The sequence below is a fragment of the Mustela nigripes genome, chromosome 3 (genome assembly GCF_022355385.1).
Source record: "Mustela nigripes isolate SB6536 chromosome 3, MUSNIG.SB6536, whole genome shotgun sequence".
Taxonomy (NCBI): Eukaryota; Metazoa; Chordata; class Mammalia; order Carnivora; family Mustelidae; genus Mustela; species Mustela nigripes.
This window is the reverse complement of record NC_081559.1, coordinates 125,477,887-125,495,595: the sequence shown is the minus strand read 5'-3', so window position 1 is coordinate 125,495,595 and position 17,709 is coordinate 125,477,887. Positions and strand designations below refer to the sequence as shown.

At 42.4% G+C, this 17,709-nt stretch overlaps 1 protein-coding gene across 2 annotated transcripts in view; it reads left to right on the top strand.

Moving 5' to 3' along the window:
- The first annotated feature begins 4,457 nt into the window (after window positions 1-4,457).
- NSMAF (neutral sphingomyelinase activation associated factor) overlaps window positions 4,458-17,709 on the top strand; it is a 57,640-nt gene continuing 44,388 nt past the window's right edge. For both annotated transcript variants that reach the window (XM_059394612.1, XM_059394611.1), the window contains exon 1: window positions 4,458-4,966. In XM_059394612.1, coding sequence (XP_059250595.1) covers window positions 4,470-4,966 — 497 coding nt within the window. In that variant the 5' untranslated portion in view covers window positions 4,458-4,469. The remainder of the gene's footprint in view (window positions 4,967-17,709) is intronic.

The following is a 17,709-nucleotide window of genomic DNA, read 5'->3' as shown; positions in this document are numbered from 1 at the left end:
TAACAAGATGGGATTGGGAGGGAGACAAACCATAAGTGACTCTTAATCTCACAAAACAAAATGAGGGTTGCCGGGGGGAGGGGGTTTGGGAGAAGGGGGTGGGATTATGGACATTGGGGAGGGTATGTGATTTGGTGAGTGCTGTGAAGTGTGTAAACCTGGTGATTCACAGACCTGTACCCCTGGGGATAAAAATATATGTTTATAAAAATAAAAAATTAAAAAAAAAAAAAAAAAAAAAAGAATGATGATTGGCCATTTTGTCTGGGTAAAAAAAGTATGTGACCACTTCTAACTTAAGAAGGGGTGATAATTAAATATATATGCCTTCATAAGTTTTTTTTAAAAAAATAACTCAAGCAGACATTCTTCAGAAATATGCATTAGTGAAATCTATTTATTTTATAGATAAGGACAATGTTTTTGTTTACGCTGATGATGGATTCCTTGCAAATGGGAGTTACATAAATGTACAAATCTTTATCTGCAACCAAACATAATTTTATTTTATTTTTTATTTTTTAAAAAAGATTTTATTTATTTATTTGTCAGAGAGAGTGAGCACAGGCAGACAGAGTGGCAGGCAGAGGCAGAGGGAGAAGCAGGCTCCCCACTGAGCAAGAAGCCCGATGTGGGACTCCATCCCAGGATGCTGGGATCATGACCCGAGCTGAAGGCAGCCGCTCAACCAACTGAGCCACCCAGGCGTCCCCCAAACATAATTAAAAAAAAAAATGTTTTGTAGTTGTTATTATTGAGTACAAAGTACTTTGTTTAGTACAAAGCTCTTTGAAATTTTTAGAGTCTGTAAAATAAAAATAAAAATATTACGCAGAGTTCAAAAATGTGTTTTGTGATTACAAAATAGCTCTGAATGGAAACTGTTTCCAAAGAAACTCCGAACTGTTTCTGAGTTTTATGAGGATGATAGTGGGGGAAGGGATAGAGAGATGAGGTCTCTCCCAGAGCTTCGCCATATTTCCTGGGATGCAAAATCACCTTCATTTGAGGTGTGCGGTATCACCTCAGACAATAGTTGTAAGCAACTGAAGATCAAGGTAAGATGGCCTTAGGGCTTTACTTGGTCTTATTGGAAGTCCACTGTTCTGTCCCAAACTTCCATTTCCTGAGGGACACACATTTCAAAGTAATCTTTCACTCATCCTTCACGGAAGTCGTTTACTGTGCTGCATCTCCTGAAATTTTCCCTCATGTCTTCCGTGATCAATATTCACATGGTAGAGCCTTGGAAATTTGGTACTCAATTTAATTCACACACACCTGGACCTAAGACTTTGCACTGGTTCCTATTGCCCTTACCCCATCCAGTCATGGCACTGGTTGGAATGACCTGTACAGTGAATGCAGAGAATCAATGTTATGAAGTTAGGCAGAAGAGAAACCAACCAAGGATACTGAGAAAATGGAAGAAGCAAGGTAAGAGATAAACAATGAAACTGTGGGATCTTGGAAGTCATGGAGGGAAGGGCTCCTAGCAAGGATCTCTGTTGAATCCAACATTCAAGGATGCTGAGTTCTGCTGAGAGTTCAGGGGAGTTGAAAGTAGAAAAGTGACCAGTGAAGGCTGTGACTTGACAACACCCTGGTCAAGCGGGGGAAACAGAAGCCCAGCTGGGATGGCTTGAAGGAGAGGAAATGAAGACAACATGTATGGACAGATGTCTCACAAAGGTTTGCTAAGAATGGGGGAGCTGGAGGGAGTTAAAGGAACATTTTTTGCAAAGTATATTTATATTTGGTTGGGATGATTCAAAAGTGAGAGAAAATAGACAAAGCAAGAGAGAGAAAGGGAGAAGAGACAAAGCATAATTACAAAGGCTAAACTGTTGAAAAGGAAGAACAATTTCACAAATTGTTGAAAATTGTTGAAAAGTTGCCTTTTGTAGGAGCAAATTTACCTCAAAATAGCAGTAATGAAGGTAAGGGAGCAGGGTGGATGATTCAGTGGGGGCAGGGGGAGGTGTGGGAATGCTGAGGAGATTCCCACCTCAGTTCCGTCTTAATTCTCCCAAACACAAACTCTGTGACAGCAGAAACATCTCTCTTCTGAGTTATTGTTCAAAATAATCTCTTTGAGTACGCTTCTTCCCCTCCTCTTGTCAAAGATAAAAACCAGGGAAGTGAAAAATTACAAAGGGTTATTCAGTGTAGACGCTGTATCTCTACCTTCTAGCTGGCAATTATCTCTGGGGACTGGGAGATGGAAGCCGATCCTTCCTGATGACTACATTTCAAAGGAATGGCTTTCAAGTCCTTGAAAAAGGCACTCCTGAGTTGTAGAAGGTACACATATGTCTACCTCAAAGGTACAGAGAAAGAATTTACAACTGTAAGCCCTTTTTAGTAAATGTTCCAAAAAACAGCAGTCCAGGGCTTATGTGAAGTGTTACAAACAGTAAATTCTTTTGGCAGCCTTGAGCTTTCTCAGACAGGGACCTTACAAGGAGGCTAGGCTCATCCCAGGAATGAGGCCTTGAGCTGTTAGAAACTATGTTAGTGTTGGTTTAAGTATTTTAATGTGGTGGTGGCGGGGAGTGTGGACAAAATCATTTGTGCTGGGAGTCTGTAGTTTTTATAGGACACAGTTGAGGCCCAGCAGAGAAAGCTCAGAGAGGCCTGGCTCAAGTTTGGTCAAGAAAAAATCGTCACTCTCCACCTAGCAGAATCACATGACCCTTTATTGTTTAAAAGGAGAAAAGCTTAAACTGCCTGGGTGACTCAGTCAATGAAGCATCTGCCTTTGGCTCAGGCCATGATCCCAGGGTCCTGGGATCAAGTCCTGTGTCAGGATCCCTGCTCAACAGGGAGCCTACTTCTCCCTTTCCCTCACCCCCTCCGTCGTTTATGCTATTCCTCTCAAAAATAAATAAAATCTTTTAAAATGACAAGAGGAGAAAACCTGCATGCTGTTTTCTTGCCTTATTCCAGCCAAAGTGATGGCTCTCTTCTGAATTCATACTTATTATAGTACTTCTCATATAGAAAGACATCATGTTGTGCCTCTGTGCAACTTTTATTATCCTGTTTCATTGTGTATCTGTTCATGTATTTTTCTGGATTCCCCAATTAGCCACAATTTCCAGTCAGTGCACTGGGCTAATATCTCTGACATGTTTTTACAGTTACAGGTTCTGCACAGCACCTGGGCACATGGAAAGGACTCAATCCAACTTACAGGTATCCATTCACCTTCACTCATGCCAGAATGGTTGTAGTGGGTGCTCACTTCGTGCATTTCATTTTCCCAATGCTGCTGGGATGAAGCTCAGTAAGATCCATCCCTGGCTTTTAGTCTTGGCTCTCCCTCCTCTCTTCAGAGTCCTGCCATGTTCTATCTAGTAGATATACACATTTACTTGAAGCTTTTAAAAATTAGATTCTGGGGCTGGCTGGGTGGCTCAGTGTGTTAAAGCCCATGCCTTCGGCTCAGGTCATGATCCCAGGGTCCTGGGGTCGATCTAGCCCTGCATTGGGCTCTCTGCTCAGCAGGGAGCCTGTCTCCCCAGCACCCCCCCAACCCCCGCCGCGCCCTGCCTGCCTCTCTGCCTACTTGTGATCTCTGTCAAATAAATAAATAAAATCGTTTTAAAAAATCGAATTCTGCAGAACCTGATCTGTAAGACAATATTAGATGGGTCAGCATATATACAATTTAGAAGTCTGTTATTCGAGAATCCCTTTACAACCACAGGCTCGGACTCAGGATATATTAAAGTCATAACCACAGTGAGATACCACTCATGCCCACCAGGATAGCTATAATGGAGAAATCAGAAAATAACAAGTGTTGGCACCTGAAGAAATTGGGAACCCTTATATACTGCTGGTGGAAATGGTGCAGCCACTTTGGGAAGCAGTTTGGCAGTTTCCCAAACATTTCAATACAGAGTTATCACATGACTCTCCTAGGTATGTAATCAGTAGACATGAAAACATCTGTCCATGCAAAAACATGTACAAATTTCTTTTGCAGCATGATTCATAATAGCCGAATGATGAATGAATTAACAACATGTGGTATATCCACATACTAGACTACTCTCCAGCAATAAGAATGAAGTACAGATACATGAATGAACCTGAAAAAGTTATGCTAAATGAAAGATGCCAGGCACAAAAGGCTACATAAGGTATGATTGCATTTGCGTGATATGTCAGGAATAGGTAAATTCATAGACACAGAAAAGTTCATCAGTGCTTGCTAGGAGCGTGAGGGTGATAACTGAAGGGTATTGGGGGAGCTATTGGGAGTGAGGGGTACCTGTGACTATACTAAAAGCCACCGAATGGTACACTGTAATGAGTGAATTGCTTGGCACATGAGTTCTATCTCAAGAAAGCTGTTAGGAAAAGCGAAAAAAGTCATGCGACCGAGTATTTCAGCTACACGAGATCGAGAGCCCAAACAGTTATTTCGAGTCCCCACAGCCAGCAGAGCGGGGTAGCTCATGGGCAAGCATCTGTCTCCGTGCGTACAACAGTGCAAACGCCGCGGTGCCGCGGGTGGCGAAAAGGGAACGCTCGCCCTGCAAGGACAGACCGCTGGCTGGCCCCGGCCCTGCCCCGGCCCCCGGGGGCCCGAGTGCCTCGGGGTCAGCGAGCGCCCCTCCTCCGGCCTGAGTCACGGCGCCGCCGGAGTCCCCACGCGAACATGCTCGGCTGAGCGCGGCCGGGACGCCGCGGGCCCTGGGGCGCAGCGTCGGGCGGTCGGGCTGTGGGGCGCCCAGCGCCGCCACCGCACGCGAAGCCAGGCCCGGGCCCGCGCTCCCCTCCCGGCCGGGACCTTGCAGGCCGGCTCACCGGACCCGCCTCCCAGCCGCGTCCCTGACTCCTCGCGGACGACAGCGGCGCCCGAGCCGTGCGTCCCCGCGCGCTGCCCTCCCTCCATGGCGTTTATCCGGAAGAAGCGGCGGGAGCAGCAGCTGCAGCTCTACTCCAAGGAGCGGTGAGCGCCTGCCCGGGACCCGCGGGCGGAGGGGGGAGGGCGGGAGCGGGGTCGGGGCCGGGGACCTGCTCGGGGGCGGGAGCGGGGTTGCCGGCGGGGGTCCGAGCGCCCGGCCCCGGTGTGGGGGCCCCGGCACAAAGGTCGAGGCCCGGGGCGTGCTGGGCGCCCGGGCGGGGGTCGCGGCCGGAGCCCGGGAGCCGGGGCAGGGTCGGGGCAGCGTCCGGGCCGGGTCCGACGCAAGCCGAGCCCAGGCGGAGCGACGCTGGTCCCGGCTCCTGCGGCCCGGCTTACCCGGAAGAGGCCGCGCGGGTCCCGGCGTGGACTCCCTCGCGGGCGTCCGGCCCGAGCGCGAGCCCGGCGTTCTCTAGAGGGGAGCGGCTGGCGGTGCGCGGGCCGGCGGCCTCCCTTGGACCCCGGGTCACCGGCGCCGGGTCCCCGCACCGCGTGGGAGCCACAGCGTTGTTCCGCCCGGGCCGCACCGTGCGGGCACCGACCACCCCGCCCGCACCGGGGACGACGCGGATGCCTCGCTTCCCTGCGCCTTTTTCTGCCAACTTCTTGGGACGGAAGGCCGAGGCCTGCCCAGCTCCCTGCCCGGCTGGGCCGCGAGGTTGGCAAGAAAGGCCTTCCTTCCCCTGAGAAAAGCCAAGAGCGACCTCACAAACTTGTTCTGCCGAGCAATGGGCCTCATTGTATTTAAGTGTATTTGAAGGCTTTGCATTCGAACGCTCCGTGAGGCACAATAGTCATTATCCCCAGATCCCAGTAAGGGGGACCAGTAAGGATTTGGGGTCCCAGGACGAGCCCAAGCTCAGATGATCTCAGAGCAGCACCGTTTTAGTTTCTGATCCTCAGCCTCCAAAGGAAATCGTTTGTAAAAACAAAACAAAACAACACACAAAAAAACCCACTTCTGCTCTAAGTGTATTTCTGGTGAATGAAATAACTTGGCTGATTTTTGGGTCTGTGGTCCCAGGTGCCAAAAGGAACTGGGAATGAATCGCTTTACAGTTATTTTGATTGCGAGAGCAAGTTACCCAGGAGTGCTGCTAGCCTGTCACCTTGTTGTGTGATGGATGGTGTAGGGAAGGAAAAAAATCTTTACCTTTGAAGGTCTTCCAGCTGGACTAAATGAAATATATATAAAACAGATTAATAGGAGAAGAAGGCCAAAGTTTTATTACATGTATGCAGAGGCCTAATATTAAAATAGAGGCCTAAAGAAATTACCAAGGCAAGTAGTTTGTATATATTTTAGACAAAGAGACAATACATTTCTGAGACATTGACAGGGTAGAGAAAACAGATGTTTGGAGCTTTAATTAGGAATTCTAAGCAGAATTTAGGCTGAGGTAGTAGATTAGAAAAAAAAAATAGTAACAAGGTTTGTTTCTGCAGCTTTCTTCACTTCTAAGTCCCTATCTCAGGTGTAAAGATGTCTTTTTACTTCTTAGTACAGGGAGATTTGTTTCCTGCTTTCAAGGGAACAGAGGAGGGTCCGAGTGACCTTGCACTGGCTATTTCTTAAGTAACTTTTATTTCAAAAAATATGCTAGAGGGGCACGTTTTGGGGCAGCCTGCCTTTGGCTGGCTGCAGTGGACACCAACAAAGCAGATTATATGTGGAAATACAGGTGTAGGCTTTTAAGGTCTGTGTGATCTTGCAGCATCCACACTTATTTTATAGGTATTGACTTGATCCGTTTCGTCCAAACATTCATATCCTTTTCTAATCCCCATTACTGGCCTGGCCAGGATATCCATAGTTTAAGATTTTATTCTTCACTGTAGAGAAGAAGATAAGATGTATCAAAAAAGCATATCTTGGATATGGCTTGTGAGAATGTTTTGGTTTTATGATTAGGTTTTATCCACAGAAAGACTTACTTTTAATGCTAAATAAATAAATAAAGTACCTCACACTCGTGGAGGCTCTTCTGACTTCATTTATAGTGCCTGTTTTTGTGGAAGGACCTCAAGGAGAGTTTCTTTGTTCTGTACCAACAACATTAAGAATTGGGGGTATTCTGTATTAAGTAGATGGATGTGCAAATTTGCATCATAAGAACTTAGAAACACTTGAATTGCCATCGTGTTCTGTGATCAAAGAGTCATTTGTAACCATTCTGTGGCCCCTTTGATATAGAGAGAAACCTGTTTTCTTTAGATCTGCCAGTTAATTCCATAGCTGTCATTTTTGTTTAATTTGGTTGGTATATATAGCTCGGCAATGTCACACAAATCTTAAAGTCTGCTCTTGGGTTTCAGTGTATAATCTGCTTTGTGTGTATCTATTGGTCAGACAGTATGACAGGCTAGCAGTGCACCGAGATAACTGTAGCTCTCAAAACCAAAACATTTATTCATCCGTCAGCAGGCAGCCAATATTCCTGAGCATCAGTAATCTGAAGAAGTTGGTATCGCATAGCTTCGATATATTTGAATCCTCTTTGCTGACTGCTCCAATTTTTTAACTCCCAGCTCCCTAGCTTTGCAACCTTGGGCTGAGGAGCAGACTTCTACCCAGAAGGTTTCTACAGAATACTAGTTGGATGAAAGGACTCTGTCTCACAATTAGGTGTGGGTTAGAACCATGCTGTCCCTATAAACCTTAGAATGCACTCTGAAAGAGAGAAATATTTTAAACCGACTTTGTTTCCACACGGATTTTTCCTGGGTCATCCCTTTGAGGCAATAAACACCAATTAGCACAAGAATTGATAAAGGTCATTGGCACAGGCATACCCATGAGAACTGTTACTTTCTTTGGGACTGCTTCAGGGCTGACCCAGCAAAAGGCCTCACTTATTCAGAGTTGTGAGTTCATTGGTCTCCCTCTCATGCTGCTTGTGAGATTGTAGAGTTCTACCACTACCAGATAATGACCCCAGGAAATGAGAAACCTGAAGTTAGCGTTTATTTCTTTTAGTATTAAACTAATGCTACTGCATTTAGAGTAAGCAGTATTTCTACAAAGGTAGAAGCAGAGAGACGGGTTGGGAGTTTCTTGGATTGGTGGCTTAGACCCAGATGGGGGCAGAAGAAATGAAGAAAAGTGGATGGGTTTTCGATATTTTGGGGAGGTAGAGTGAACAGGTCTTGGAGTGGTAGATTTCATATAAAAGGTAACAGAGAAAGAATCCCAGCTAGAGCTGTCAGGTAAAATACAGAATGCCCAGTTAAATTTGAATTTCAGATGAATAGTGAAAAATATTTTCATGTAAGTATGTACCATGCAATATTTGGTACACTTATATTAAATTTTTTGTAGCTTATCTGAAATTCAGATTTCACTAGGCATCTTGTATTTTCATTTGCTCAACATGGCAGTCCTCTCAGGTTTCTGGCTTAAACAACTGTACAGTGGTGCCACTTACTAGTAATGTTTCTAAAGAAATGCTTTGGTAATGTTTGGTATTAGAAAACAAAAGATACTTGGTCATTCAGGTTAAGTACACTAGTATCCCGGTTAAGATACAGATGCCAGAAACTATATTAATTTTACTGGTTTTTAAAAAATTCATTGTGTAGGTGTTAATGAAGGTAAATGGAAAAAAATTTCAAAAGACAATTCACATAGCTTTCTTTTGAATTGTTGGGAATAACAAACATGTAGAGAAGGAAATAAACGTTGGCAGATAAGGATATTTTACAAACGGCTGCTATTTAAGATATTTCTATTTTAAGATTTAGAAGTGGGCTAATAGTTAGATATTTTTAATCTTTACATTTAGAAGTGGTGTGATGGAAGAATGGCTGTTTTTTCTTGGATGACTAGAAATTTAGAGAGTTGAGGCATGCTCCTACTGGGGGAGAGTCAGCTTTTTCTCTTTATAATATTGTACAACAAATTACTTAGGTGTAGCTTGTAAGCTGTCATCCCAGGATAAAACATTAGTAATCATGAATTATATATTGAGCACACATATTTCCTGAATAGTTTTACAGGCACTTGATGGAATTCAACTTTGCTTTCAGACATTCCATGTGTATATATTCTCTTGGTTACGCTTATATTAAGTTTCTTGGCTGATATTAAATATCTTCTGCTTAATATGTTATTTTTTATTTATTATACTATAAGTACTGGTTGAGAGGGAAAAGTGCTTTGCTATCCTCCTGTTTATTCTCTTATTTCTAAGACTGACCGTCCTGTTCTTGTAATATCTCATTGAGATATGCGAGGGGTTGAAAATGGAAATAAACTGTAGAGCCACAGTTAGTCAGGAATGCTGAAGGGTTGAAGGAAATCTACCAAACTTTGACTCAGAAGTAGGGTTTATTTTTCTCACATAAAAAATAAAAAACAAAAAAAAATTGTGGGAGGAGAAATAAATGTTGCAGATATTTTGATTAACTTAGAATTTACACTGTATTTACTCAAACTACATTACTAGTCCTTCACCTTATGCCCTTATGGCTGCCTAAAAATAGCTTCTTCCAAAATGGTTACCAGTTAAGAAGACACAAGAAGGGGTGCCTGAGTGGCTCAGTGGGTTAAAGCCTCTGCCTTCGGCTCAGGTCATGATCCCAGGGTCCTGGAATTGGGCCACGCATCGGGCTCTCTGTTCAGCAGGGAGCCTGCTTCTCTCTTTCTCTCTTCCTGTCTCTCTGCCTACTTATGATCTCTGTCAAATAAATAAATAAATAATCTTTAAAAAAAAGAAGAAGAAGAAGACACAAGAAAACAACCATAAAATTTGAATGGGTTTGCTCTATGATTTTCATTAAAATTTTTTTTAATGTGATATAAAGTTGGGTATGGTCACTTGATGAATTCATTGCTTGTTTTTTTCTTTTTTATTTTTTTAAAAGATTTTATTTGTTTATTTGACAGACAGAGATGACAAGCAGGCAGAGAGGCAGGCAGAGAGAGAGGGGGAAGCAGGCTCCCCGCTGAGCAGAGAGCCAGATTCAGGGCTCTCGATCCCAGGACCCTGGGATCATGACCTGAGCCGAAGGCAGAGGCTTAACCCACTGAGCCACCCAGGCATCCTTTAGATATTTCATTTTTAATGAATTTTTTTCTGATTGACTTATCAGTAATTGGAAGTTTCTTCATGATGCAAACTTTGACTTATATTTCTATCAATTTTTGCTATACATATTTTCAGAGGATGTTATTAAGTCTAGGTAAATTTAAAATTGCTATCTTCTTAAAAAATTGAATCTTTTGTTGATATACAATGACCTCTTCTAGTAATGATTTTTTTCTTCTGTTTTGTCTGATATTAATATAACTATATCAGTTTTCTTTGGGGTATTTGTATTATATGGAATTTTCATTTTTTTGCTTTCCAATTTTTCTGTATCCTTAAGTTTTAGGTATATTTCTTATTAATAGGCTAATATAATAGTGGGATATTTTAATAATTCATTTCCCATAATTTTTGTCTTGACAGATTAATTTTAGTCCATTTATATTTATTATATTACAGATATATTCGGATTTTTAAATTTTGTTCTTTAGTTTTGTCTTATTTTTTCCTTATTTTAGATTAAGACCCCCTTGCTCCTTTTACCTGGAGATTATGGTACCTGTGTGTTCTGTTTCTGTTTTTCTAGAGCTTACCTAGAAATTTTAACATTATATTTAGCTTAAGATCTGAAACTAATCATTCTCAGAACCCTCCTCCCTAACAATATAAGGACCTTGGAGTAATTCCTGTTGTCCCATCCTAAATTATAGTCTCTGTTGTCTAGTATTTTCTATCTAGATTTAAAATCTAGATTTTTAAACCTATAAATTAAACATAGCAATTATCTAGTTAATATATTTTTACATGCATACTTACCATTATCTTAGTTCAGCATTCCTTCTTGACAATCATATGTTCTCTGTGGAATTATTTTCTCTTTCCTGAAGAATATCTTTTAGAGGTTCCCTTAATGGTCATAAACTGTTTATGTCTGTTTGAACATGTGCTTATGTTCTTGTTTTGGTGATCAGTTTTCCTAGATATATATTTTTGGCTCTTGAACAACATGGGGGTTAGAGGAGCCAATCCCTGTGCAGCCAGAAATCTGTGTATAAATTTTGACTTCTCCAAAACTTAACTACTAGTAGCCTGCTGTTTACTGGAAGCCTTCCAATAACAAACAACCAATTAACATATATTTTGTATGCTATGTGTACTACATACTGTATTTTTAAAGTAAGCTGGAGGAAAGAAAATGTTATTAAGAAAATCATAAGGAAGACAAAATACATTTACAGTACTGTAGTGTATTTATTAGGAAAAAAATCCACATATAAGTGGATCAGCACAGTTCAAACCCATGTTGTTCAAGGGTCAACTATAATTTTCTCAGCATTTTGAAGATTGTGCAAATGAAGACAGTTAGCCAGGGAATATGCACCCAACTTGTTGGAGCAGTTGTTGGTGGGAGAAAACCCAACTTGAAAACTCTGAGAAAAGGTCAACAACAGGTGTGCTCTGCCCTCCATGGTGCAACTCTTAACTACCTGACAGGGTCATGCTTCAGACTCCAGGAGAATCCTGTATCTCATCGAGTGCCCAGGAGCCAAGATGCCTAGAGCTATGCTGTGATGGAACCTTGGCTCACCATGTCCAGCTCGGCATCTGTGGCTGTGCATTGGCCTTGTCTCTTCTCTGGCCTGAGTGGGACTGTCAAGGCTTGAATTTGAGTCTGTATGATGTGGCAGGATTGGGGCAAAACTTGGTTTATCTGTGTTCATGTTTAGAGAGCCACCAGCATGTTCTCTGGCCGTAGTTAAGACATTGGGGTCCAAGCCTTGCATTTGACTGGGACTGTTTGCCCTTGACCCGGAAGCATAGCAGTTTTCTGTGGAGCTTTGTAGAAGGCCACTTTCCATTCTGAGGGAGACCAGCCTGCATTTAAGTCTAACAGTTCTTTGTAAGGACTCTGTCTTTTAAAAGCAGGACTCTGGATACTTTTAAGATCTCCTCCTTTTAGTGCTTTGCTGTTTGTCTCTATAGAAATTTCTTTTTATTCACCTGTCCTGATTGGTATTTCTAAAGCTGAAACGGTTTCAGAAAATTTGGAGCTGAGCCTTTGGCTCTTAGAATATTGCTTTTATGTCTCATAAAGACTCTTTAACATTTATCTGTACTTTTATATGCTGCATTCTGCATTATTTAAATCCATCTTACAACTTAAATTTTTTTTTCTCTAGTGGCCTAATTTGTTGTCTATATCACTTATTTGCTTCAATTTCAATTATTTTTAAATTTCTAATTCTATTTGGGTCATTTATAACTGCCTGATCCATTTTGATAAGAATCTCTGCTATATTTTGATATCCTTCTATTTCTTTAAATTTATCTCTTGAAGTGATCAGATACAGAAAATAAATTATCTGTAACTTTTACAGATACAACTGAATAGTTTGTTGCTTATATTGACCCTCATTTGGTAATTTTGTTACTTGTTTGTTTTAGGATTTTTGATTTTGGCTTCTTGTTCTTTGGAAGCTTATCCTTGGGGATTCTTGCAGGCCTGGGTTTCAGCTGGATTTTTCCAGAAAGTGTTTGCATTCATTTCGGCCTGGGATGCTAGGAAAAAAAAAACACCCTGGTTTGTCTTGAGTTTTACTGGGCTACATTAGTAGTGTGAGTTCTAGCCCCAAATGTGTGTCAAGGCAGGCTGGTGGTTTCATATTCTCAAGGGAGACTGACTTTGCCCCCAGCCCAGAGCCCAGGGCCTACCATCTCCCTCTAGGGAAGGGAGGGTTGGTGGTTTTATTTCCAAACTCCAAGGGTGTTAACTCTAGGGATTGTAGCTTTTTCTGGCTCTGTTTCCTGCACCCCTTTCCTCCCCCCACCCCCCACCATCCTCTCAGGGCACATGGCTCTATGAATGCAGGGTCTCTAGTACTCAGAGTTGGGCAAAGCCCCGAGGGGAAAAGACTGCTCCAGTACCTGCTCACTTCTCTCTTTTGTGACTTTCCCTCACTTTCCCCGTGTCCTCAGCCAAGCATTTGAAAAAAAAGATTGTAGTAATTTGTCTAACAATTTTAGAGGCTCTGTACCTGTAGTGAGATTGTTGTTCTGGACATGTAATCTGCCATTAATGTCTGAAATGGGATTCCTGCTGATTTGTGTAAGCCTGGATTTATTTAGTGTATCTATAAATCTACTGGTTAATAAGAGACTTTCAAGTTCATCTAATTTGTCTCTCTCGCTTCAGTTTTATAGTTGAGGCCTAAATAGATAAAGTGATTAGACTAAAAGTCTAATAGCCAAGTCACAGTTGAACTAAGACCAGAACAGATGTTATCTGATCCAAGGCCATCCTTGGTGCCACCATATGTGTGGCTTCTGTTTTAGATATTTGGACAATACTTATTTTTATGGTATCTCAGAAATTTAGAATGATTGAGGAATGATGGAAGCCTGGTTTATGTGGATATGAGTTAGAACCTTGTTATTCTCATCATGGGCCTGCAGCCTCACCATTGCCTTGGAGCTTGTTAGAAAATGCACAGTCTGGGTGTCTGGGTGGCTCAGTCGGTTAAGCTTCTGCCTTTGGCTCAGGTCATGATCTCAGGGTCCTGGGATCAAGCCCTGCATAGGGCTCCCTGCTCAGCGGGGATCCTGCCATCCCCCCTGCTTGTGCACTTTCTCTCTGACAAATCAATAAAATCTTTTTTTTTTTTAATTATTTATTTATTTATTTGCCAGTGATAGAGGGAGAGAAAGCGAGCAAGCACAGGCAGACAGAGAGGCAGGCAGAGGTAGAGGGAGAAGGAGGCTCCCTGCTGAGCAAGGAGCCCGATGTGGGACTCGATCCCAGGACGCTGGGATCATGACCTGAGCCGAAGGCAGCCGCTTAACCAACTGAGCCACCCAGGCGTCCCTAAAATCTTTTTTAAAAAGAGAGAAAATGCACAATCTTGGGCTGCACCCCAGATGTGCTCCATCAGAATCTGTATTTTGATGTGATCCCCGCATGTTGTACACACATTCACATCTGAGAAGCACTTTCCGGATAACAGTAATTAAGCATTTCTCTCTCTCTCTCTCTCTTTTTTTTGGGGGGGGGGGTTCCTTTGAACTACACTTCCATGTTTATCTTCTCCATAGTTTAGAGAAGACTCGTAGCGTATCCTCCCTCGGGCTATGACTCTTGATGAGTAAATTGAAAGATTTTGAAAGCATACATGATCTTTTTGCTATTTGTTCTCATAGATAGTTGAGACTTGAAAGTAGAGATGACTGGCCTTATGGATGGTGTCAATGAAAGGGATGTCGATATCTGAATCATCTTGTCCAGGAAGAAACTACAGTTTACACAGTCAGAGGAGAATGTAATTTCCTAGAGTCTGGCCAAGTGGTAGATTTTAAACTTAGCCCCAAAGGAGAGGATCACAAGGCCAGAGGAAATGGTGACATTGGTTACACTGGAGGACAACAGGTAGAAGATGAGATGCGACTCCAGTGGAAAGAGGAGGCAGTAATTTACATAAGAAAACAATCAGTTCCGTACCTAGAAATAACAGTCACTCAGATGTCTCTCTGTGAGTATGTATAACTTGAATAATAAAATGAGTTACATTTTATTACAGAAGAGGATTAGTGTGTGTCTTAGATGTTACTGAAGCTTATTAGGATGGGGACTCAAGATTGGAATCTAGGGACTCCTGGGTGGCTCAGAAGGTTAAGCGTCTGCCTTTGGCTGAGGTCATGATCCCAGGGTCTGTACACTGAGTCCTGTATCCCACTCCCTGCTCAGTGGGGAGTCTGCTTCTCCCTCGGCCTCTCTCCCATGCTCATGCACACGCGCCCTCACTCTCTTTGTCTCTCAAAAATAAATAAATAAAATCTTTTAAAAAGAATCTAGTGCTGAAAAGATACAAACCTGCTCAAAAGGAATGACATGACAGAAGGTGAGGCCCTGAATGTCAAGGAGTACAACTGCCAGGGAATCTTTGAATAGAGGGGGGAAACCTAGGGAACTTTCTAGAAAGAGGATCAGAGATAATTGCATTCCTTTGTTACAGGCCACCTAAGTGAGTAGAAAAAATGGCGGGTATGTACCTGATGTAGATTGAAAACAGGAAATAGCAACACAGAAAGTGACGAGAGACCTTACTTAGTCAATGCCTAGTGAGATAGAATTATAGTTTCTTGAGTTCCCTTGTTGAAATTTTGATCTATTTTAAGGCAGAGAACTTAAGAACTTTGCAAAATTCTGAATATTAAAAAGAAACTAATTAAGTAGTAGTGCTGGTAACCTTCAGGAAAAGCTGTCCATATCCAGTTATTTGTCCCTGAAGCCCCGGGAGGGGGATCAAGCTAGATTCTGTCTTAACACAGAAGTAGATTTTTTAGAAGGCGGATAATGAAAGTTACAAGGGAAAAAAAAGAGATAGTTCTTATTACTGGGCAGTTCTGGAATGGATATTGATCCCTTAAGTTTTGAAACTGAAAATTCAGAACGTCCAAGCCAAATGGTCCTTGGCAAAGAGTCATAGTAAATGAGACAAGCAGTTAAACCTAGGATGGTCATACAGGTAGTGTTCCTCTGAGCTTATAATTTTTTTTTTAAAGTGTAAAGCTGGAAGGACAACAGCCATGGACAGATGAAGAGGAAGCACAGACCTGCACAATTAGCATCAAGAAAGTTGAAGCCCCAGTGAGCCGTGGCTTTAAAAAATGCTACAGATTAAAAAAAGTTTGTTTGTTTGTTTGTTTGTTTGTTTTAATTTCCTGAAGTTGAATTTAAAAGCAGCTTGCTGCCTTGGGCCCAGGCCGGTAGTGGAAAGTTGATGTATAACAGAGGAAGTGGGTTTTGTACTCTGTTAATGATACTGACCTTCAGACTGGAAATGACAGGATCAGCGAGCGGTCCTAAGATGTGTGCTACCTCCAAGCTGCTGGGAGAATTTGAGTTTGGGACCACAGAATCGTTCAGTGATCCAAGAGCTTGGAAAGGTGGAGAAAGAACATATGAGCATAAGTCAGTTCAGTGCTAACTCTAGCTCAGACAGGTTATTTATAAATCACTAGAAGAGGAAGTTGTTGCCACCAGGCTACAGCGTGAATCCACTATAAAGTCATGTCATGCTAATCTCTTGACAGAATTCTGGCTGGTAAGTCAGGAGAACACAGCAGCTTAATTCATCACAACTTTGTCAGAGAATAAGGGTCAGTTGTTGTTGTTGCTGTTTATGTCTTAATAGTGGAATTGAGAAAGGAGAAATTAATGTTAACGTAGGTAGGCGGGATACTATGTGTCTGAATGACTGTATTCAGAGGTTCCTGTCAAATGTATTATGAGGGGAACATTTTCACGTTGAGTCACAGCACTGTGTTCTCACCCTTGTCCATTCAGCATTTCCTTAATGTCTTTATTTCAGAGCCATTTTAAGAAGCTCACAAAAAATGCCCACTTTGGTTACACCAATTCTCTAAGTGGTAGGGTCCCTAGAGTCTAGTATGACCTGAGGATAGTGGTAGGGGATCTAGAGTAGAGGTGGCAAATGCTGGGCTCTCGGGCTTTTCCCATGCCCGTCCCTGCACACATCACCACGGCGTTGGGCCATTTTCTCCCACTGAGCACATAACAGTTCTCCTCAACACAGCGCCACCTCTCCAATCCAGAGAAAGGATGGACTAGCCGAGTCTTCTGGATCCATTATAAATACTGTTCATCAGTAGAGTGTTGGGTGATGGGTGAGTATGGGCACAGATGCAGGGTTATTCTGAGGGCCACCTTGAGTGAACTTGTTTCTGACATGAGGATGTGGCAGCATCTTTTCAGGAAAGTTAAGGTGCTGAATGAGTAAATTTATCAAAGAGGAATCCGAAGAGCCCACCACAGCTCTGTAAAGACAAGATGAATTAAGCTAAGGAGTTCCCAGGGGCAGGGCCAAGAGTCTCCTAAAGAAAACATTTAAAAAGTGATTTTTCAGGCGCCTGGGTGGCTCAGTGGGTTAAGCCACTGCCTTTGGCTCAGGTCATGATCTCAGGGTCCTGGGATAGAGCCCCACATCGGGCTCTCTGCTCAGCAGGGAGCCTGTTTCCCTTCCTCTCTCTCTTCCTGCCTCTCTGTCTACTTGTGATCTCTTTCTGTCAAATAAATAAATAAATTTAAAAAAAAAAATAGGGATTTCTCAGAACCTTTTTCCTCCTGAGGATGTGCTTTGAAAATCATCGTGCAAAATGCCATGAAACTTTATTGTAAGAATTTGTGTATACAAAAATTTTAAATCAGGTGTAACACTTCAGTAGAAAGAAAATGCACACTCTGAAAAATTCCTTAATCCTTTAACTTCAAATAATATGATATGGTCTGTTTACCTTGTATTTTACATTTCTTACAAAATACGTGTCTTGGTAAATTAAGGAGGACATAAGTTACTTGCCAAGATCATTATCCAGTTCTACAATAGTTGATATAGTTTTTGATTGTTATAGAAAAACATAACGAAGGCTTACTGTCATAGCCTCTTTTAAGTGTGTAGTACAGTAACGTTGTGGATGTTCACTCACACTGTCGTGCAACAGATCTCTAGAGCTTTCTCATCTTTCAAAATGAGCTCTCCCCCCACTGAAAGCAACTCCCTGAAAAGGAGCTCTGCTTTCCCCGTAGGACCAGCTCCTAGCAGCCACCATTCTGTTTTCTCTTGGTAAGAGTTTGATGACTTTAGATACTTTATGTGAGTGGAATTATGTAGTATTTGTTTCAGTGCAATGAGGTTATTTCACTGGCATAATGGTTCATCAGTGTAGTAGCATGAGACAGGACTTCCTTCT